General features: G+C 56.0%; 10 protein-coding genes across 10 annotated transcripts in view; 3 read left to right on the forward strand and 7 right to left on the reverse strand.

The window, feature by feature from the left end:
* Positions 1-219: 219 nt before the first annotated feature.
* BO80DRAFT_433302 (putative inositol polyphosphate phosphatase) lies at positions 220-3,969 on the reverse strand (the record flags this gene model as incomplete). The annotated part of the gene is made up of 5 exons (XM_025720819.1): positions 220-891; positions 937-1,196; positions 1,242-1,457; positions 1,495-3,859; positions 3,922-3,969. The coding sequence occupies 5 exons, from the start codon at positions 3,967-3,969 to the stop codon at positions 220-222; spliced, it is 3,561 nt and encodes a 1,186-aa protein (XP_025577347.1).
* Positions 3,970-4,743: 774 nt separating this feature from the next.
* Positions 4,744-5,656, forward strand: BO80DRAFT_423471 (CHY zinc finger protein). The gene is made up of 6 exons (XM_025719063.1): positions 4,744-4,766; positions 4,835-4,878; positions 4,946-5,019; positions 5,087-5,148; positions 5,270-5,371; positions 5,438-5,656. The coding sequence occupies exons 1-6, from the start codon at positions 4,762-4,764 to the stop codon at positions 5,517-5,519; spliced, it is 369 nt and encodes a 122-aa protein (XP_025577348.1). The 5' UTR covers positions 4,744-4,761; the 3' UTR covers positions 5,520-5,656.
* On the reverse strand, positions 5,569-6,925 carry pre6 (proteasome core particle subunit alpha 4). Its single transcript, XM_025719064.1, has 5 exons — positions 6,819-6,925; positions 6,739-6,745; positions 6,633-6,685; positions 6,183-6,570; positions 5,569-6,123 (listed from the first exon to the last, which is right to left on the reverse strand). The coding sequence occupies exons 1-5, from the start codon at positions 6,844-6,846 to the stop codon at positions 5,790-5,792; spliced, it is 810 nt and encodes a 269-aa protein (XP_025577349.1). The 5' UTR covers positions 6,847-6,925; the 3' UTR covers positions 5,569-5,789.
* Positions 6,926-7,130: 205 nt separating this feature from the next.
* Positions 7,131-8,071, reverse strand: BO80DRAFT_23463 (uncharacterized protein). The gene has a single exon (XM_025714497.1). The coding sequence runs from the start codon at positions 7,919-7,921 to the stop codon at positions 7,358-7,360; it is 564 nt and encodes a 187-aa protein (XP_025577350.1). The 5' UTR covers positions 7,922-8,071; the 3' UTR covers positions 7,131-7,357.
* On the reverse strand, positions 8,072-10,486 carry BO80DRAFT_23466 (putative RNA binding protein (Arp)). Its single transcript, XM_025714498.1, has 4 exons — positions 10,245-10,486; positions 10,019-10,076; positions 9,210-9,916; positions 8,072-9,142 (listed from the first exon to the last, which is right to left on the reverse strand). The coding sequence occupies exons 1-4, from the start codon at positions 10,395-10,397 to the stop codon at positions 8,222-8,224; spliced, it is 1,839 nt and encodes a 612-aa protein (XP_025577351.1). The 5' UTR covers positions 10,398-10,486; the 3' UTR covers positions 8,072-8,221.
* On the forward strand, positions 10,447-11,014 carry BO80DRAFT_23479 (uncharacterized protein). The gene has a single exon (XM_025714500.1). The coding sequence runs from the start codon at positions 10,577-10,579 to the stop codon at positions 10,889-10,891; it is 315 nt and encodes a 104-aa protein (XP_025577352.1). The 5' UTR covers positions 10,447-10,576; the 3' UTR covers positions 10,892-11,014.
* A 999-nt stretch (positions 11,015-12,013) lies between these two features.
* Positions 12,014-15,701, reverse strand: BO80DRAFT_402924 (condensin subunit YCG1; the record flags this gene model as incomplete). Its single annotated transcript, XM_025717625.1, has 2 exons — positions 12,014-13,596; positions 13,647-15,701. 2 exons carry the CDS (start codon positions 15,699-15,701, stop codon positions 12,301-12,303), a joined length of 3,351 nt encoding a protein of 1,116 aa, XP_025577353.1. The 3' UTR covers positions 12,014-12,300.
* Positions 15,702-16,190: 489 nt separating this feature from the next.
* BO80DRAFT_423477 (cysteine synthase A) lies at positions 16,191-17,524 on the forward strand. The gene is made up of 2 exons (XM_025719065.1): positions 16,191-16,405; positions 16,459-17,524. The coding sequence occupies exons 1-2, from the start codon at positions 16,288-16,290 to the stop codon at positions 17,454-17,456; spliced, it is 1,116 nt and encodes a 371-aa protein (XP_025577354.1). The 5' UTR covers positions 16,191-16,287; the 3' UTR covers positions 17,457-17,524.
* A 420-nt stretch (positions 17,525-17,944) lies between these two features.
* BO80DRAFT_492232 (uncharacterized protein) lies at positions 17,945-19,581 on the reverse strand (the record flags this gene model as incomplete). Its single annotated transcript, XM_025723755.1, has 4 exons — positions 17,945-18,469; positions 18,539-18,684; positions 18,751-18,800; positions 18,852-19,581. Coding segments are annotated over 4 exons (1,451 nt in total), but the record flags the coding sequence as incomplete, so codon positions are not given.
* A 657-nt stretch (positions 19,582-20,238) lies between these two features.
* BO80DRAFT_351059 (translocation channel protein TIM22) overlaps positions 20,239-20,631 on the reverse strand; it is a gene marked incomplete at both ends in the record, with an annotated part of 727 nt that continues 334 nt past the window's right edge. The window contains one exon of the mRNA XM_025715564.1: positions 20,239-20,577. Coding sequence (XP_025577356.1) covers positions 20,239-20,577 — 339 coding nt within the window. The remainder of the gene's footprint in view (positions 20,578-20,631) is intronic.

Consider the following 20,631-nt stretch of genomic DNA (forward strand, 5'->3'; position numbering starts at 1 on the left):
TACTGCTATATACATTAATGCGGGTCTATCCCGTCATGATACATGTCTATCGTGATTCATTAGTCATACACATCGCCGTCTACCTTTCCAACCATATAAGATCAGCTCCCATTGCCCAGGATCAATCCTCGCGCCTGTTGAGGGTCCGTCCCGAGCACGGTGATGAGATATTCGATACTATACCAGTTAGCCACGGACGGAACCTCCGGAGAAGAAAACCTACCTCGCCTCCGATGCAAGTCGCCGCTTTTCTTTCTGAAACTCCTGCTGACACGATTCCCACGTCCCCGCCCGCTCCGTCGGCAACACCGTCTTGATGCGCAGCTTGAACGTGGCACTGACCGGCCGATGGTCCGAGGCACGCACCTCGTGTCGACGGTACTCGAGCTGTCGGACGCGACCCAGACCCCGATACAGCACCCGGTCACACCACGCCGGCGCGCGCTTCTTGTCGCTGGAGTCGTACTCGTCCGTGCCCACATCGTATTTGTAGGTCGGCGCGAACGTGATAGGCGCCTCGTTAAAGGACCGAAGCCGGAAGCCCGGGTTCTTGCGTCGCGATGCCAGGAGCTGATCCCGCTCGAGTAACTTCGTCAGGTTGTTGCTGCGGATGTCGTCAATGATCACGTTGCGCGGAATCGAGTCGATCCGGTAGTTGAGATCTCCGTTCAGGAGGCAGATCTCATGGTCCATGATCATCGAGCCATCACCGCCGCTCACATAGTGATTCGCGCGGGTCGCAAGGCTGCTCTCGGCAGGGAGCGACTCCGCCTCGAGGATCGCGGCGATATCGTTGTTGCGGTGCGCCGTCTGCGTCTGGCCAGCCGCCAAGTGGCAGTTGACAAAGCAGAGGGAGCTGTCATCCAGAACAAAGCGTAGAATCAATGCACCCTAAACCGTCAGTACCTCAGACCAATGGAATGGTATGAAACGTACCTTATTCCCATGCAATCCTCCCATACCCCGCTTGATCTCGGTAGCGCTGATATTCGTGATCCGCTGCCGCTCCTTGTGCTTGACAAATACACACGTAAAAAGACCAATCATGTTCCCACTGTGCAGTAGCACATACGACTCTTCCAGCGGCATGCAGTCGTTGATAGCGCGGGTCAGATGCTCCATCCACACCCGGTACTGTCGGCTCATATGCTCCTTATCACCATGCTCCTTCTTCTTGCTCCCGAGGAGCAGACTCTCTGAACGGGGTTAGCCCTGTCTTATCATCAATAGGAAGCACATACTGGCTGTGATCTTCTTATTTTCAAGGTCCACCAGCTCCTGGAAACCAAACACCAAAATCTCCGGCGGATTCTCCGGATGAATCGCATCCTGGATAAAGGTCGATGTGCGCACGCTCCCCGGGGTGGATGCCCCCGCGTTCCAGGTCAGGATCACCGCATGGATTTCCCGGAACGAGCAAAACTCCACATCCCGGGCCTGCATTCGAGATTCTACTACTGTTAGCCTCCGCCAGTCAACAAGCGACCAACCTACCCAGCCAATCGTCCTCTAGCATCCCATCCCACAGACGAATGCAGTTGTCGTCACCCAGCGAAGTGACCTGCAGTCGATTCATCGTCCACACGCTGCTGGAGTCAAGGAGAAAACCGCTCACAGGGCTGTCGTGAGCGCGCCAATCCTTCTTCACCGTCCACGGGTTCGTAGCGGTATCGTAGACATAGATCATACCGGTCTTGTACGCCGCCCACAGATAGTCTCCCACAATGCCCAGGCAGTTGATCTTGTAGACGCTGACATTGACAACCGATAGACACGCGTAGTCGTGGGCCGAGTATACCGTCACCTTTCCATCGGCATGACCCAGATACACACGGCCGCCATCCTGGGTGGTGTATGCACCCGACGTGACATCTCCTGTATGCTGCAAGCCGAGTGGCCGGCTGAGGACCTTGAACGAGACATCATCACGCGCATTGGGCCGATAAACGTGCACCTCGCGCCCGGAAGCCAGCCATAGAAGATCACCCACCACCATGGAGAACGTGTGTCCGCGGGCGACACGATCATAGGGGTTGTGGTAGCTGTACTGCAGGTTCGGGGTCCCGGTCTCATCTGGCGGCCACACCAGCAACCGACCCTCATCATCAAGGGTCCACATCTCCTTCTTATGCCGCAAGATCTTGACAATTTCCCGTCGCGAGGGATAGGACCGCGATGCGACAATGGAACGGGTCGAGATATCGATCTCATGAAGATCACCGGCATTCGTGCCCAGCCACAATCGCTGGCCCTCGTCCTCCAGACCTGCACCGGGCTTGAAGGCCAACGACAAACACTTGACCGTCTCGCCATGACTTAGGCTCATGAGCTGCTCCCCAGTCGTCAGATCCCACACCCGCGTAATGTATCCGGTCGTGCACACATGCTTCCCGCATACATCCATCAGTCGTGTGTCGTACCGCGTATGGATCTCCTGAGGTCCTGACTTCAGCAGTGGCGGTCGGCGATTTGCACTGGATGCATCAGGATAATCTGTGCGCGCAACCGGCGCGTCATCTGGAACCTGTTCATCCTCACTCGGAATGGGGCGGACCGCTTGGCGTTCCACCACAGGCCGCTCGGGGACAGCCGGGGGTGGCACAGGCCTGGACTCCCGGGAGAAGGACGGTTGTCGGTGGACATTTGTGGGAGTTGGGAGATCATCCCGGTAAAGAGGACGGGATTCACGGTAGGGCGTCGGCGGAGGCAATGAAAACGCCGGGCTCTCCGGCGGCGGCTGGTACGAATACCGCGACGGTGATGGACCGCCCCTTCGTGCCACTGACGGCTGTCGGGGTGGCAGTCCGGGGCGCTCCTGAGGGTCGTGCATCGAAACCCGGTGAGAAAGCGGTGCGGTGGCCAGTGGCTCCGGCGGAAGGGAGTGTCTCGGAGGGATCTGGACCATGAGTGGCTTGGTCTCCCGCGGGGGTTCCGGGATGGGCCGCCTCTGTGAAAAAGACGGTTCTCGGAATATACCTGCCTGAGGGGCGGGCGGCCTCTCCTCCAGCGGCCGGTGCATCGGGAGATCAGGTACAGGGCGGGAAGGCGAGCGGTGGGAGGGCGACCGCGGAATGGGCGCGGCCCTCGAAGACGGCTGTTGTTTGGGCGACGCTTTCTCAGGACTGCTCGGGGGAGTGCTAAAAGGCGAGATGCGATCTTCTGAGGACGCACGTTCCTGCCGCGGAGCCAGAGAGCCGCTATCGTGGTGTGACAAGGCCGCAGGTTTGGCGGGAATCTTGGGCTTCTCCGCCCGGTTCGCGGGAGGAGGGAGTGAAATACTCTTGCCCTTTCGTTCCGACGGACTTTCACGGCCATTGGCTCCGGCATCTGTATTGCCCGGCGACAAGCGGTCCGTTTTATTCTCCGTGGCAAAAGACGCAGTGATGGGGGTGGTTGGTCGATGGGAGGAGACCCCCTGGGGAATAGTAGGCAGCGACTCCCGGGAGGCATTCGGGGGGCTGCGAGACACGCGAATATCCTCCTCATGGTCCGCTCCGAATCCGCGCGGCGGAGACCGGGGAGAGTCGACCGTCAGAGTGGGCGCTAACTGTGGCGACGAGTGCAGGTTCATCGACATGGGCCTGTTCTGCCGTCTGCCCGGGGAAATCCCCGGGGATGCGCTAGGCCGCGGGGGTACGCCATTGTGTACGATGCTGTGACTCCGCTCGATCTCGGGGACCGATCCCCAGGGAGATCGTGGCCGGGGTAGGTCCAGAGAGGCCCGAGAGGAGCGGACATCATCGCCATACTCGGGGGTTCGGAGAAAGGATGGGGGATCGCGTGAACCGTTGGTGACGGCGGACGGAGCCCGACGATGCGACAGATTCTCGAAATGCGAAAGCAGGGAAGACACCGGTCTCTACAGGATACAACGGGTTAGCATGAGCTTCACAACAGCAGAGGCAGCTTGCGCCAACGTACAAGCGGAGCATTATCCGTGGCGTCTCTTTCCTTGCCAGTTCCCTCCATGGCCACAACCGCGAATCCAAGAAGACGGATTAAAGAAATCGATCATAGGCCACCAATTGCGACAACCAGGCTACTGCCGAAACTGGCCCAGCGATGGCACAGTAGGATTTTAATGGCAACAGTGGGTAAGATAACGGGTGGCAGGGAGCGAGCCGGAGTGACGAGTGTGGCGGAGCTCCAGTTTAGGCGGAAGGGATTCACGAGCAGAGGATAGGTCAGGCGCGGTGGGAGCAGGAGAGGCAATTTATATCTATCAGATGACGTGAAAGATGGCCGGGGCGAGATGGGCCTGGAATCGAAGCGATGGAAGGAATTGAGCAGGGAGTGTGTGGAGAGGAGGGGAAGACGGAGCAAGGGAGGATCCCAAGGGTGGGGAGAGGAGCAGATGGGATCAATAGGATGGATGGATGGATGGAAAAAGAGAGGAAGCCTGAGAATGGGACCGTCGAGGAGAGGAGGAAAGGAAAGGAGAGAGGAGAGAGGAGAAGAGAAGAGAAAAGAAGAGAGGGAGTCAACAGGCGAGAAGAGCGATGATCGACCCGCGCGTGATATGCATTGATGGAATGAATGAATGAATGGATGGATGGATGGGTGGATGGAGAGGCCCTTCTTTATTTTTAGCCTCCCCGACTATCTGAACCGCTGCAGCGGACTTGATTTACTCCAACCTCTCTTCTTTCTCTCCCGCAGCTGGTCTTTTTGACGGATTTCTTTTTTTGGATCATCTTGTACTGGATCCCTTTTGTTCTACTTTCTCCATTCCCTATCCTTACGCACATCCCCATCCCAACAATGTGGTATGTCCCCTCACCCCTCCTCCGCCGCACCCTCACCTACCAGATCCCATCCTAACCATCTAACCCAGTAAACACGTCCTCAACGCCCAAGTGGCCATCCGCTCAGCCTGCTGTAAGTCCTCCTCCCAATTCACCCCCCATGTCGCCTCCCAACTAACCCCTGATTGCTTCCCCCGCAGGCAAAAAATGGTTCGACTGCGCCGAATGCCACCAAGAACAAGAATCCCACACTCTCACCAAAACCACCGAAATGGTACCGCCCCCTTCCTTATAAACCCAGCATCACCCCTTAAACCACGAACCAACCACCTGCATCACAGGTTTTCGCCTGCAAAAAGTGCAAGAAGTGTTTCCGGAAAGACGCGACGGAGTTTGATGAGAGGTGCGTCACCCCACCCCCACTTGGTGGCCCCGAGGGGGACGAAGAATAGGGGGAAAATAGAATATTAGGTTATTGGATGGGTTGGATGCTGATTTGGATCTTCCTTCTGGGGGGAAATTAGTGACGAGTATTGCCCGCACTGTGATAACCATTTCGTGATCGAGGCGGTTACGCCGACGCCTACGTTGCAGGTGGAGGGTGAGGATGCGCGGATCGATTCGAGGTTCGTCTTTTTTCTCAGTGGCTTACGCGGTGTTTATGATTTGGAAGATGTACTGATGACGGGTAGAATGCTCAAGGATGACCGGGTTCGTGGACACCAGGAACGCTCCATCTTCAACTTCAAAGATCTCTCCGACCGCCTGGGCTAGTCGCCCTCTGACGGCTTACGAACGATACTTACGATTTCATGCTCTCCCTTGCTCATACATCCTTTATAATCTTGTATATCACCCTAGACCTTTTCATATACCAGAGCAGACACCACCTGGATTACCGTGTAAAGGAGTTTATTTTCGTAAAAGGACGTAAGCAACCGCTTCTGCAAGATCCCTGGAATATTAACCGGATAAAAGCACGCACGAGTCTCATAGTTCGACGTAGCCCTCGTAGTCCTCTAGTTTATCGCATCCGCCGATCGCCTACTCCCGGCTCTCGCTGCCCTCGCCGCCACCCCGTGTGAGGATGGCCGCCGTCGTGGTGCCGCCCCGGCCCGTCTTCTTCTTGGCCGCCTCCTCCTGCTTCTCCGTCTCTATGCTCTTCACGTACGCCTCGATCTGGTCATCGGGCAGCATCTCGATCGCCTGCCCGGGCGACATGATGGCCACTTCGATGTTCTTCGCTCCAGTCTGCACGACCTCCAGTAGCGACTTGATGGTCAGCTGAATGGTCTGCTCCCGGTCCATATCATCCTGGTGGTTGCGTTCGAGGAACTCGCGAACCGTCTTGCTGGACCGTCCGATAGCATTGGCTTTCCTATATCCCATCAGTCAGCTCACAGCCCAACCACCTATATTCAGAAGAGAGGAACCCACCAAGCGGAATAGATACCCGAAGGCTCAGTTTGGTAGAGTCTGGGCGTCTTATCGTTCGGGTCAAATCCAACGACCAGGGTACTGATACCGAAGGGTCGGACACCTCCACTCTGTGTGTACCGCTGCTGCACCCCGGCAATGTATTTGGTGATGTATTCGATGGTGACGGGGTCTTCAACCGTCAAACGGTGGGACTGAGCTTCTAGACGGGCCTTGTCGATGAGAATACGAGCGTCGGCGTTCAGACCGGCGAAAGCGAGGACGGCGTGGTTGTCCATGACGGCAATCTTGGAGGGAGTGATGCGGGTATCTTGGAGCTTCAGAGCGGAGCGCTTCTCGCAGCCGAGAACGACCACGTCCTTGCCTTTGACTCCGACGGCGCAGGTTCCTGGTTGACGAAAGGGATGATGAGTATGATGGGTGTGGTGCCGTGCGGATCGGTAGACGTACCTCTCTTGACGGCTTCCGTGGCATATTCCACCTGGAAGACGTGCCCGTCAGGGCTGGGGGAGGGTTAGGGCATGCGTCTAAAGCTCATCAAGTCGGAAATTCATACCTGAAGACTGCGGAGTAGTTAGCACCGAGAATCCCTCCATCAACGAGACTAGGAGCCAAGGTCGTAGCTAGCTGTCTTACCTGAAAGAGCTCGATCATATCCAGACATTATGGGCTGTAGGCGTGATGTAGCGGGAGGGTGAAAGCAGGGAGCCGGAGGAGAGGTTCAGGAAGCAAGAAAGGCGTCGGGAAGATACAATTCGTAGTCTTGGGTCGTAGAATGCTGGGGATCCGGTGTCCGGGCGATGACAGATGGAGGTGGACGCGAGGCCCGCCGCTGCCTTGGGAGCTCCCAAACGCTTGGCGCGCGGCTAGCCGCATGACGCTGCCCGCCTTCCCTCTTGGGTTTCCAGAGCGCAGCATAACCACCAGCAATTCTAGAGTACGATCTGACTATAATTACGAACGTAACCACGATCACCGACGCATGGCGTAGTCCGGTCGAATCAAGCGTCGGCCGTCCGCCCAGCAAGGGCCAACGGCACCATTCTCACGCACTGGCTCAGGCATAAAGTAGATGATAACGATTCAAGATGCATACAGAGACCACCTCATGAAGCAACCTGCATCCCAGCCGCTTGACTCCCGATCTCGGCCAATGGAGTCGACCATGCTGTACATCAACGCTGAAAGGCTATACTGGTGAAACTGATAATCACGTCGCGACTTTTGAGGGATAGAACGAAACCCGCGGAAAGTTTGTAGAAGACAAGACGAGAACAGTAAATAAGATGAAGAACAGTACAAGAATTATGGACACCCAGAACAGTCTTGTCGCACGCACGACTCCCAATCCATGTGCCTCGCAGATGTCCCAAATCCGTTGCTGCTGGTCGAAATTTTGCTGGCTCAAAAGGAATACCCCAACACCCCCAACAGAGTCCGTTCCATTGTATCCCAACCATGATCAATACCGTGATTCTCCAATGATCCCTATTGTCGAAGCGCGCAGATGAACTCGGAAAGCCAAAGGAAAAAAAAAAAAAAACAATATCTAGAATGCAATGCCATGCTCGAGCCCCTTGCCACCTCCCTCTCCGCCAGAGAGGTGCGTCACGAGAGAAAGCGCGAAGCCCATGCCGCTCCATGAAGAAAAAAAAAAGGCAAAAATAAACGCGAAACGAAGAAGTGGATAGGACCGCCTCGGCCCACCTGCCCGGACGGTCTTCTATGCCCGCAAACATCGCTTTCAACAAACACGCAATAGTAAGACATACCGAAAATGGTCTGACGTCAAGTCTGCGAGAGACCAGGCAAAACAGAAAGGATCAAATCGGACCAAACGACGACACGCTACCGGCCTGCTCCTCCCAACCTAATGCACCAGAACTGCAGAATTCCTTATACAAATGCGCATCAACGGAATACCAACCGTCACATATACCAACATATCCAGACCACCATATGGACAAAACCCGTGAGGGAGAACCGTCGTAATAACAAATCTCAAAAGTCCCCTGTGGAAGCTTGGGCTTTCACAGCCTTTACGCAGGGGACTTGTTAGCACCAGCGCCGTTGCGACGGGAGTGGGCGTCTTCCCCCACAGTCAGGCCTCCCAGCCCCGTGGAGAGGAAGGCAAAGGGGTCGCTCGCCCCGTCGTTGCCGTAGAAGGCACCGTTCGAGGCGCTGGTGGACGAGGTGTGATCAGCACCGGTGAAGGCAGCCTGAGCGGCCGGGTTGGAGAACGAGGCCGCGGAGTGGGAAGCATTCGCGGAACCATAACCAGCGTTCATCTGACCCATCGGGGGATAGGCGGCCGGGGCATTACCCAAGCCGGAAGGCAAGGCGTAGTTGTTGGGGGGTGCGGCGAACTGCTGCCCAAAGCCGCTGAAGCTGCCGGTCGAAGCCGTGAAGGGTCCGGGAGCTGGGGTGCTAGTCATGGAGTTCGGACCCATGCCGAAGCTCGAGGGAGGATCCATGGGGGACGGGAAGGCCGAGTCAGCGACCACCGCAGCTCCAGACCGGGGAGCACCGCAACGCAAGCAGTTGATGTTCTTGGCGAAGTTGTGGTAACCGCAGCCCTCGGAGCCACACTTCCAGTCACCAGCACGGAAGGGCACCACACCACCGTTGCCACCCATTCCCCGGGAATGACCCATTCCGTGGCCGTGGCTCATGTGAGGAGGCATCATCGACGGCGGGCCGTAGCCGTAGGCCCCGTATCCCATCGGATCAGGGGCGGCTGCCATAGCCGGGAACGAGCAGCGGAAGCATGCAGTGCGGCGTTGGAAGTTGGAGAATCCACACGAGGGGCAGGTCCAGTCACCGGGACGGGGGCGGTTCTTCGAGGGGGGGAAAGGCGTCAGGATCTCGGCGGCACGGTCGAGGACACGGCTGGACGAGGGAGAGACCTCAATAGCCTTTTCGTTGAGGGCACGGCCGTTCATGCACAGACTCTCGGCAGCCTGTCGGATCACATTAGATACCCAGCTCGGGAAGGAGAAAAGATAGGACCAACAGGCCATTGCTTACCTCTTCGTGGGATGAGAAAACGGCGAAGCCGGTGCCGGTAGGCTTGTGCTGATCAGGAGTGCGGAGGGTCCAGAAGGCGATCGGTCGGCCACCGAACTGAGTGAACCAGCTCTCCAGCTCCGACTGCGTGGTATCATGGGGGAGTCCGCTCAGGTGAAGAACCTTGCTGCGCTCGGTCAAGAAGGCACGAACGTCCGCCCGGGCGTCCATGGGCCGGGTCAAGATCTCGGGATGCTCATGAGGAGGCTGAGACTTGCGGATCAAGCCGCGCAGCACCCTAGCCAGTGTGATGGCCTCCTCCATGGCCCGTCGAGGAGATGCGGGGGCCAAAGCCTGCAGGTGGAAGGGGAGGTTGTGCTTGATAGGGGCGGAGGACTGCACGGGCTCGACTTCGAGGGCGGCGCAGATATTAGAAAGAGAGCTGGGTCCGAAGGGCAGGGACTCGGGGTGGTGAGTCTGCCAGCGCTGATATTCGGTGCGGAGGTCGAATGTCCGCGAGTGCTGAAGGTATGCAGGAAGCACCACGGCCTTGTCCCGAGCCTCACGGGGCAACTGCACCCGCAGGTCCCATGAATCCAACGTCACGAAAGCAAATTCCAGGTTTTTGCTGATGAGGTGTTCCTGGGCGAAGGCGTCGAACCGATTGATGGCATCGCGGAAAGTGCCTGCCGAGCGGACGTGTTCCCATGTCAGAGTCGTCAGGCTCGCTTTCAAAGACCGTCAGCCATTGAACCGGGGGACGGACGGGTGGGAAGAAGAAGGGAAGGAATTGGTGATTAGGCAGGCTGCGGTCGACAGGGTGCACTTACTGCAAAGAGGCGTGATGGGGGTGTTGACAGGCTTGACGAGGACGCTCTCATGGTGCAACTAAGCCGAGGAAGGCAACCGGATCAGCGAATGGCAATTAATGGAATTTTTGGGCGGTGATTTGAGTTCAGCAGGAAGATGAACGCCGGACGGATAAGCGTCCGAGGAGGGGAGGCTGGGCGGGGGGGGGGGGGGGAAGTTCAATGAACGAGATCAAATAATGCCCACCTCCTCGCAGGTTTTGGTATCCAACAAGATCCATCCCAACTCAATCACTTCCGCAGAGTCCTTGGTGACGTAGACTCCATGTTCGTCGCAAGTGGTGGCGACGTGGATAACAATATAACGATCCAGCTTAGGAGTGGGAGCTGAAACGGCCATCGCTCAGGGTGTCTAGACGCTGGCTGATTCTCACGCCAACGGAGCGGCAGGGGGGTGGAGGAGGAGGGAGGAGGGAGGAAAAGGGACGGGTCGGAGAAAGGAAAAAACGTGTCTCTGCAAGGACAGCAGGCGACACGGCTTCACGACTGGGAGAGGGGGGGAAGAGGAGAGGGTCGTGAATGGGGGGAAAAAGACCACTGGGGGGAAAAGAGGGAGGAGGAGGGGGAGGAGAAGGAGGGAAGGACGAGGGAAGGGGAAGAAGGAAAAAGAAAGTCCCAAGGCCAGGATGGGAAGAAGCAGGACGAGTTCGCTGGTGGAGCGTCGAGATTAAAAGAAAAGTTTCGGCCTCGAGGCCATGGCCCAAATCCCCGGCGCCTCTGGTTCACCACCGACTGGTGCTGCTGGGATTCCTTCTCATCACGCTCAATTCCTTGTTCACCCTCCCCAACTCCATCCGCCTTGGTTTCCAGGCTCCCTGCTCCTGGTCTGTCTGAATGGCTCCTGAGGGTCGTGCTGGTCGATACATCCCAGACCGTCGCCGGGTTCCGCCTGGATACGCCGTATTGTATGACAGGTCGGTACCGTCTGAACCGATCGATTCACCATCAGCAGCATCCATGCCATCAGCGGCACCAGCAACATGGAGGATCAACGAGAGACAAAGAGGCAGAGAACTACGACCGATCCGGGCACCTCATCGACATACAACTCGTGAACCCCGTCTATTCTTCCATCTACTATCCAGCCATCACCACCGGTCAATCCACGAACCATCCCGATCACCACGAACCCCAGAGCCAATGGACACGCCCAGCCCATTGAATCGGGCTTGGACACAACTAATTCTCTCAATCTGACCCTCTCAACAATAATACCTGACAGGCGTGACAGACTAAGGCAGAGGGAAATGTCCGGAGTGAAACCGTACTTCTGTCTGACGGTAATTCCGACCCGGCACGCACCGCCAGGAGCTCGACTCCAAGCTGATCCATTCCCATTAACCTTAAACCCTGGATATATTTTCCCCAGGAAGCGAGTTATGATGACATGGGCACCCGTGGCAATAGCCTGACTGGCCATGTGCCCGGCAGTCCGACCTCATCTCAAGAGTGCCAGAGCCATTGATTATTATTCGATCGGGACTTGAGCAACACCCATCAGCACAGGACAGAAAAAAAAAACGCGACGCCGTGGAGGTTCCTGCGGTGCTGACCAATGGTGGACAGGGAGGGCGTGGAGGGCTCCACTATCCGCCGGTCTCGCATCCGAAGGACCGCCCGCCCATTGGAGCCAGTGCCCCCGGCCTGCATGCTGATTGGGCCTGCCTGGGTATTACCACGGCGGTAATCTTGGGTCCGTCCCTCCATTGAGTTGGTTTGTTGTTGCTTTGCAATCAAAGGTTGACAGGAAATGTGATGAACTGTGATGGCCAGTCTGCTAGGACCAGGGGACTAGTCCGAATCGAGCCAGCAGCACCTGACGGATTGGATATCACCATGGAGGGCTGCTGGATGTTGATTGCTGACGGCCAGCCTCCCAGAGTGCGACATTTTCCAAATCCCGTGGGCGGACACGCTTATCACCACGCGCCATCCAGATCAGGCCATGACACTGCTCATCAGCTTCCCGCCTTAGGAATCCCAGTCTAAACTGCCACTAGCGCGCCGGCAAGCTACGGCCTCGTCCACGTTCCAGATCACACGATCCCCCAACAGGACCGTCCCGGCACATCTCCGCACACCCAATGCTCCCCGTAAGAATCATGGACAATTGACCATTAGAAGATAGAACATCATGTACACGCGTACCCAAACACCTAATTACACGGTCTCCCATTGCTAGCCAACCAGTGCGCACCAAGACCAAGCCATCCGCGAACGCCAACCGAAACCAAGACCACCGATTACTCGTCATCATGAGCTTCCGACTTGACAATCGTTGTCCGACTATCTTCGTTCTCATCTTCCTCCTCAATGATACTCGGCTCCGGTGAGAAGCCCCGGCGCATGAAGCCGGGCTCAATGGACGGCCGCACACTGCCTGACCGGACGCTCATCGACCGTACGCTCATGACATCGCTATCGCCTTCGTCCATGCCCTCCCGGGTCCTCGCGCTGGCCGGGCGCCCGCCATGAGCGGCCGCCAAGAGCTTGAGGACCGAGTTCTTGACCTTGACCAGAGCGTTTCGCCCAGCGGCCTCGGCAGCAAGGCCTTCTTCGATCGTCTCGTCTAGTAGCTCCTTCACCTCCTTGGCCAGTTCCGTATTCTCTGGCGTGATTTCACCCTGTGTGCTTCGAACACTGGAGCGGAATGGATCATCGCCCTCCGGATTACGAGATCCCGATCGCGAGGGCACCGTGGGTGGAGCGATGTAGAGCTTGCTCAGGAGCGAGAAGAGTAGCTTCTTCTCTTCCTTGGAGCAGCGGTTGGTGCCGGCACTGATTCCGAGAACACGCTCCAGGATGTCCTTGACCAGGGCCAGGTGCACGAACCCGCAAGCATTGGAGCTAGCAGGTCCACCCGCCAGAACCCGTTCTCCGCCGAGCCCAACCACCCGCCGCTCGTCAGTCCACTCAGCCAGCATCCCCAGGACGCCGGCCATCAATGCCTTCAATTCTCTCTGGCCGACACTCTCATCAATGTCGCCGTCGCTGTCCTCCTCGGCTTCCAGCGAGTAGTACTCTTCAGCGGCAGTCAGGGTTGCCCGCACCACGGGAACCGCGACCTTGCGCATGTGTTGCGTATTGTCCAGTCGTGAATGGCAATACACAGGGAAGAAGTAGGCCAAAGCCTGTCGCAGCGCGGGGTTGTCCCGAGTACGAGGATGGAAGAAGGAGAGGACGAGTGACTGTAGGAGGGTCTCAATGGCCGACTGGTTATATTCCTGGATGGCCTGGGGAATATTCGATCCCGATGGCGTGAATGTGTTGGTGAGCAGCAGCTTGGAGAGGGCCGTGGCAGCAGCCGTCTGTACGCTGTTGGGCGAGCTGGACTTGAGTGATCGTGCAAAGACCTTGAGCAGTGGCTTCTGGAAGACTGGCGGGGCCACCGTCTCGCCATCTGATTGAGTCACAGGTAACAGCAAGGTAGGGTGCGTGGTCAGCATATCACACAAGATATGGATGGCAGTCACCTGCAGGGCTTCGTGGCCCTTGCTGTAGCAGTGGATGAAAAGGGTCATGTTTTCCTCGGCCAAATTCTAGGAAAGCTCATTAGTAAGACGTAGTAGTATTTGGTAGGGGTTCTTACCTTGTCTAACAGACAGCAGAGCCCCAGGCACTCGAGACCCCGCTCACGGATGGGAGCTTCATGACTGCGAACAGCAGGCACGACAAGATTATTCAGCATGGTCACCAAGTTCATGTTGGCCTGCAGGTTGCCCTCCACATTCTGCAGCATGCACTGGGCAATGTACAGGCACTTCATATTGATGACGATCTCTTTGAGAACCTTCGCTTTCGCCTCCTCTTTGTTGAAAGGCTTCTCGTCCTCGGTTTGAGGAGTTTCGGATCGGTGGCGAGTAGAGCTAGCGTCACTGATTTCAGACCGGGCAGACACAAAGCTGTCTTCGGTAACAATGGTGTCGTGGACTTCAGCGATGGCTTCCAGCACGACACTGCAGAACTCGTTCTCCGCTGCGGCGTTCGGCCCGCAAACACATCGCAGGGTCTCGACCGCGAGCCTGGTGCATTCCTGGGGGAGTTCGGGAACGGCCAGCGACTCGCGGAGTAGGGAGAACATCTTGCGTCGTCCAACTTCGTCACTGTAGTCCAGCGTCATGGAGATATGTAGCAGTTGTTCCACCACGAATTCCTGCTCCACAGTCTCATCATCGTTGGCACCACCGGCGTCTTTTGCGGCCTTCTTCCGTTGCAACAGGTCGGTCATGTACTTGTGTAAGTAGAATGCAAGCGCCGTGACTTCGGGTATCTTCTCGTCCGCAAGCTTGTCGTACTTCCCTTCATGCTCGACGCGGCAAAAGTCGCTGAAGGAGCGGATCAGGAAAGCAGATTCGGCTGTAAGATTCTCCCAGAAAGGCTCGTCGAAGACAACCGCCTCTCGATAGTCAGGACGGCCTTCCCAGAAGCTGCGCATGGCTTCGTGCGCAATTCCAGACTCCACACCGGAGTTGACCACGTCGATTCTCTCTAGCAGCTCTAGCAGCGCTAACATGTTGGGTGGAGAGCGTTGACCAGTCGGGCCGGCTTCGGGATCGTTATTGGTGCCCGCGCAGTCTTCCACCCAGCGGTCGAAAAACAGCTTACCAGTGGCCTTTCTCACGCTCTCGTCTCGATCGCGGAGACCCCATCGAAGCAGTTTCTCTCTCATAGACAGCGACAGATGGCGGAAGTCACCGAGGCTAGGAAGAAGACGCGAATACAAGGCCCGTCGAGTGCCTGCGTCAAGATCACGGGCTCGTTCAAGGAGGTATTTCAGGGTGCCGGGTACAAGCGGCAGGTTGATTAGTAGCGTCTTTCGCACGTCCGCACTCGTATCATTCTGCATGATGTCGATGAGTCGCTCGAGTAGAGCCTTGCTCTCATCGTTGTCGTCGTCTTCCTCGTTGCCCGCAAGACGGCCCAACCCCATGACAGCCTGCACTCTGACTGCGGGCTCCTTGTCTCGGATGCGCTTCAGGAGGCCTCCGCGGATCGCGCGATATTGGTCGTCGTCTATCGTTTCGAGCGAGTTGACAATGTGGGCGATGATCTGGGTGGCGCGGAAGCGGACCGTCTTGTCTTTGGTGGCCAACATGGGAACAACCAGGTTGATCAAGCTGGTCGTCAAACGAGCAGTTGGGGTCTCGGGGGCGTTTTCCATATCGTCATCTTCTTCTTCATCCATAGCAAAAAGCTCCGCATCCTTCTCGGACGCCTGCGTCAGGAACGCGCCCAGGAAGCGCAGGATGCGGTCGCCGACAGGCTCCGACTTCTTGATAGGGAGAATGCGGAGGGCGCAGCGGCTGACCTCTACATTGAACTCCTTCTCGGGCAGAGACTCTTCGGATGGGAGCAACAGTTCTTTTTGAGCATTCTTGCCATCCTTCTTGGAGTTCTTCTGGGGAATACCGCAGCAGGCCTCTTGGAGCTTCCGTAGTCGCACGACGAGCTTCCGGTGTCCGGTTGTAGAGCGCTGCGCATCGGCGAAGATGGAGCATACATCGCGGCGCAAGTTGGGAATAGCCTCGGGCAGTGCAGGCTCCTCGGGTATAGTAAAAGACGGCGTCACTGATCCAGCGCGCGACGGCTGGGCGGAGGTCTTGCGCGTGGCGGTGGAAGCCGAACGGGCGGATCGGCCAGGCATGGTGGCTCAATGGTGGGGTAGGGTATCGTCTCAGAGCTCAGTAAGGGGTGTGCAGTCAAAAATCGTCATAAATCATCCTAAATCCGTGGCATCGATAAATCAGCGCGTCGTCCGTCGGAGGCGTTTCTGGCGTGTGTCGAGTCTGGAGGGGCTGAAGACAAAGACTGTTGCTGTCCGATCCAAACATTGCGGAGTGTCACGGGGCTGGATAAACAAACAGCCCAAACGGGAAAGCTGATAAGGGCTAGGGCTACACGTGATGCTAGCTAATTTCGTACAACTACGGAGTACAAGGACCAACCAACTGATCTCAGGCTAGGCAGCTGATAGGATGTGATGTCATTATGCTTGACAGTCGAAGTCTCCGAGTCCTGGTGTGGCATTTCCAAGACCAACCATGCCATGCTATCCATAAAGCCGAATCAATGTCAAGCTCCTCACCCCAATGGGCAACATGAGCAATCACGCCATCGACCACGTGATGTAGATGACTAACGCCGACCATCGGCCATCTGAGATCTGGGGACCGCGGATGTTGCTCTCCCATTATCCAGGCGTGGGTTGTGAATTAGCGATCATTGACAGCATGTTTCGTCAGAGTATCCGGCGGTTTGGCACGACTGCCCTTCGCGCAGCGGAGGCGTCTTCTGCCTACAATGTCCGAGTGTCCAAAGCACAGGGCTTCGTCAATGGCCTCACGGAAGGTATGCATGCTCTCCGCCACATTCGCCCGCCATCGCATCCTAATCTCGGACAGCAATCGGCAACACCCCCCTTATCCGCCTGAAGAAGCTCTCTGACGAAACCGGCTGCAACATTCTCGGAAAGGCCGAATTCCAAAACCCCGGAGGTAGCGTCAAGGACCGAGCTGCTCTGTTCGTCGTTGAGGATGCGGAGCGGAAGGGCCTCCTGAAACCCGGCGGTACCGTCGTCGAAGGAACTGCAGGAAACACCGGAATTGGTCTCGCCCACGTCTGCCGGTCCAAGGGTTACAAGCTCGTCATCTACATGCCCAACACCCAGTCGCAGGGCAAGATTGACCTCTTGCGCCTGCTCGGTGCGGAGGTCTACCCCGTTCCCGCCGTCGCTTTCGACAACCCGCAGAACTACAACCACCAGGCGCGCCGACACGCCGAGTCGCTGGACAACGCCGTCTGGACCAACCAATTCGACAACGTCGCCAACCGCCAGGCGCATATCGAGACGACCGGTCCGGAGATCTGGGCGCAGACCAACGGACAGATCGACGCCTTCACCTGCGCCACCGGCACCGGCGGCACCCTGGCCGGCATCACACGCTACCTGAAGACCGTCAGCGACGGCAAAGTCAAGAGCTTCCTCGCCGACCCCCCGGGCAGTGTGCTGCACAGTTACATCCAGAGCGGCGGCAACTTGATTGAGCGCACGGGCAGCAGTATCACGGAGGGCATTGGCCAGGGCCGGGTGACGGACAACCTGCAGCCGGACATTGGTCTGCTGGACGGATCGCTGAACATTCCCGACGAGAAGTCGATCGAGATGGTGTACCGCTGCCTGGATGAGGAGGGACTGTACCTGGGAGCCAGCTCGGCGCTGAATGTGGTGGCCGCGCAGGAAGTGGCGAAGAAGCTGGGCAAGGGACACACGGTGGTGACGGTTCTGTGCGATGGTGCGTACCGGTACGCGGACCGGTTGTTCTCGAAGTCGTGGCTGGAGACCAAGGGTCTGCGTGGGGCGATCCCGAAGCACCTGGAGCGGTACATTGTGCTGCCTTAGCCGCGTATGTATTATATTTGAGGTTGTGAATAGATAACGATGCATGAATACCAAACTCTATATTCCACCTATATACCTCCACATCAAACTATCCAAAAGAGAAATCAAAAGAAGAGCCCCTACCATGAAAGGAACATAAGACCCTCCTCATCAATCCCCCAATCTCACTCCAAACCCGACCTCTCCCACCCAACACGACACATTGAAGATCTAGGTACCCCTGTACAATGCCACTAGTACAAACCATATCAAAAGATTTGCTAGCCAATTTACCTCCAAGAAGACAATGAAGACAATGAAGACAACAACGAGGCAGACGAAGCCAGATTCGGCACAATTTCATATAGATAATAGTATACCAAGCATCACACCTAGGTATACTCCATCCAAACAACACGTTCTACTATATATACCACCCATATAACCATCCCAAACAAACAAACAAACAAATAAGTTAGTCTACACTAGTTAGTTATCAACTACACTTACTAAGTATCCACCCCCCACCTCTGATACCTCCGCACAGCCCTACCCACAACCCCCGTACTCACCCCCCGATTCCAAACCCCGACTTGCGACCCCCCATACCGACAAAAACACCCCCCCGGCCAAGATCCATCCTCGCATTGCATTCCCACCAACACCTCTACTTCCCTCGCTACCTCATTTCGACTAAATCCCATATCTAGACACGCTAGAATCCGCATCGCTAGTGATAGTGCATCTGTTTTGACATTTATTCTTTCTCGTAGACGCTCGATCAGCGTTTCTCGTATGGGTTGAAGGGTAGGATTGGGGTGTTGGCAGAGTTGGCTAAGAGGGTATAAGAAGCTTTCCGGGGAGGTGTAGTATCTTGTTCCGAGGAGGTATGTTCTATGGGTTAGGGTGTTGTGGATGTAGGTTAGGGTGGGTTGGAGGGCGGGATCGGTTCCGCGGTGGTATTTGTGGAAGAGGCGGAGGATGTTGGTGCAGACGATGGGGTCGGTTCGGGGACGGGAGGGGGTGAAGTAGGTCTGTTTACACTTGTTTTAGTTGGGGGTTTGGGGTTAAATGGGGATGGGGAGGGGAGAAGGGGAGGGTACTGTGAAGATGCCGTCTGAGTTGACGAGGGTGGTCATTCGGTCGAGGAGGGGATCGATGATGGTTTTTGGGGCCGGGAGGGTAAGCCAGGCGAGGGAGGTGGTGTCGAGGTCGTCGGGGAAGGTGGAGGTTGTGAAGCATGGGGTGCCTGGTGGTTTGGTGGAGTTAGTATGTATGGAGGAGTGCGGGTGGAGATGGGGGAGGGGGAATCTACCTTGAAAGAAGTTCCAGGTTGATTCGTGATGTTCGAGGGATACCAATGTTCTGGAACGTAGGTATCAGTAGCAGTTGGAGGTCTGTCTGAACAAGACATACTCATCTCCGGTGGCCTCGAGAATCAGAAGCTGCGAGAAATTCTCCCAGATGGGTTGGCCGGTGTCCGTGGTGCTATGTAGCTTTTTTGCATGACGACGGAGATAATCCATTCCTCGCTGTACCGGGTCGAGCATCAAGCTTTTGACATGTTGGCTGAGAAGTGACGGTTGCGTGTAGAGTATACCATGCATACCGATCGACTGTGCAGAGGTGACATTCTCCAGCTGATCGTCGATATAGATGATTTGCTCTGCTGACATTCCGATCTCACCGAGGACGTTCTGATCGAATTGCAGTTGCGGTTTCCGTGCTCCGTGCAATCCAGATGGGAGAATTTGATCAAAGATAGACATCTCGGGATGAGTACGCAGGAGAACTGTATAGTGTGGCTTGGGAATGTTGGACATGGTGTACACTGCGATATTGGGAACGGCAGCCCTGATTTCCAACAGAAGGCTCATGACTGCGGGATTGATGACAAGGCTTTGCCGACCCTGGCTGAAAGTGCACGCAATATCTGATGTCTGCATATGGAATTGTGTGGCCAGCAAGTCGTAGCAATCATCTTCGGCCAATTTCCCTTGCTCATAGTCATGCCAGAGGGGCGAGGAGAGTATACTCTTCAGAAGACCGGGAGATATTACTGCATCCTTTGGCGGATCCCATATAAACAGCACCCCGAAACCAAAGATGATTGCTTCATACTGAGTCTGGTCCTGTAGAGTCATGCTGATCATGTAAATTTCCCTCAATTGGCACAGCAGCAGTATTGCGGGAAATTGATCGTTATTTATAGCGGAGCCTGTTGCTTTGCATGAAACCTGTCTATCGCAAACTTAGCTTGCATTCTTGGAAACTGGCGCAGCCTCCTGACCACGTCTCTCCGGTGTATCACTGCTGAATTGATTCTGCCTTCCTATGCAGGACTAGTTAACTGTGTCTGTAGCATGTCGTAAGTTGGTTCGCGAATTAGAATAACCAGATACTTGTATTAGCTATTGAACCGCAGATAATGGCTGGGTCTGGGCCTTATGGGCAATGAATCCCCATAATTAGTGCCGGACTGTATTTATATTGTTTAACTTTAAATATATTGTTTCTCTCCCTGACATATTTGGAGCATCTAGATTGAGGATCTTTAGATATTAGCAACGAATCTAAACAATTCTCCGAGTCCCCACCACAAGGCTTATTTTCACCTCATCACACTCTATCTATACAATAATATACAACTGAGTCGAGATAAACCCAACCACCCCCCCAAAATCTCTATTAGAAAAACTAAAGCAAACCCAACGCCATAAACAATGCACGCGCATACCCAACCCAAACAAAACGCCATCCATGAACCCTCGCCCCAAATCAACCACCACCACAACACAACAACCTAATCATCCTTCTCCGGCATCCTCATATACGCATCAATCGCGGCACTAAACGCCGCGAAACCCGCACACCCGGCGGCAGCAGCCTGCGGCCCAGCCTTCGCACCCAAAATGCCACCCGTAATGCAACCCGCCGCAACACTATTCGTGAGATCGTTCTTGGCGCGCAGTCCCTCAATGCAGCATTCTGTGCCCGAGTACAACGCACCCACGATACCGAAGTTCTTGGCGCTGGACCAGGACCGCTGGCCCATGTCTTTGAAGCCGCGACGCACTTGTTCCCGCCAGGGGAGGTCGGCGATGGCTTTGCCTTGGGGGGTGAATGTGGAGTCGTAGGACATCTATACCGTATCATAGTTGTGTTAGAGAGGGTTGGAAGGGAAAGAAGGGGGGGG

This window comes from Aspergillus ibericus (genome assembly GCF_003184845.1).
Source record: "Aspergillus ibericus CBS 121593 unplaced genomic scaffold BO80scaffold_11, whole genome shotgun sequence".
Classification (NCBI taxonomy): domain Eukaryota; kingdom Fungi; phylum Ascomycota; class Eurotiomycetes; order Eurotiales; family Aspergillaceae; genus Aspergillus; species Aspergillus ibericus.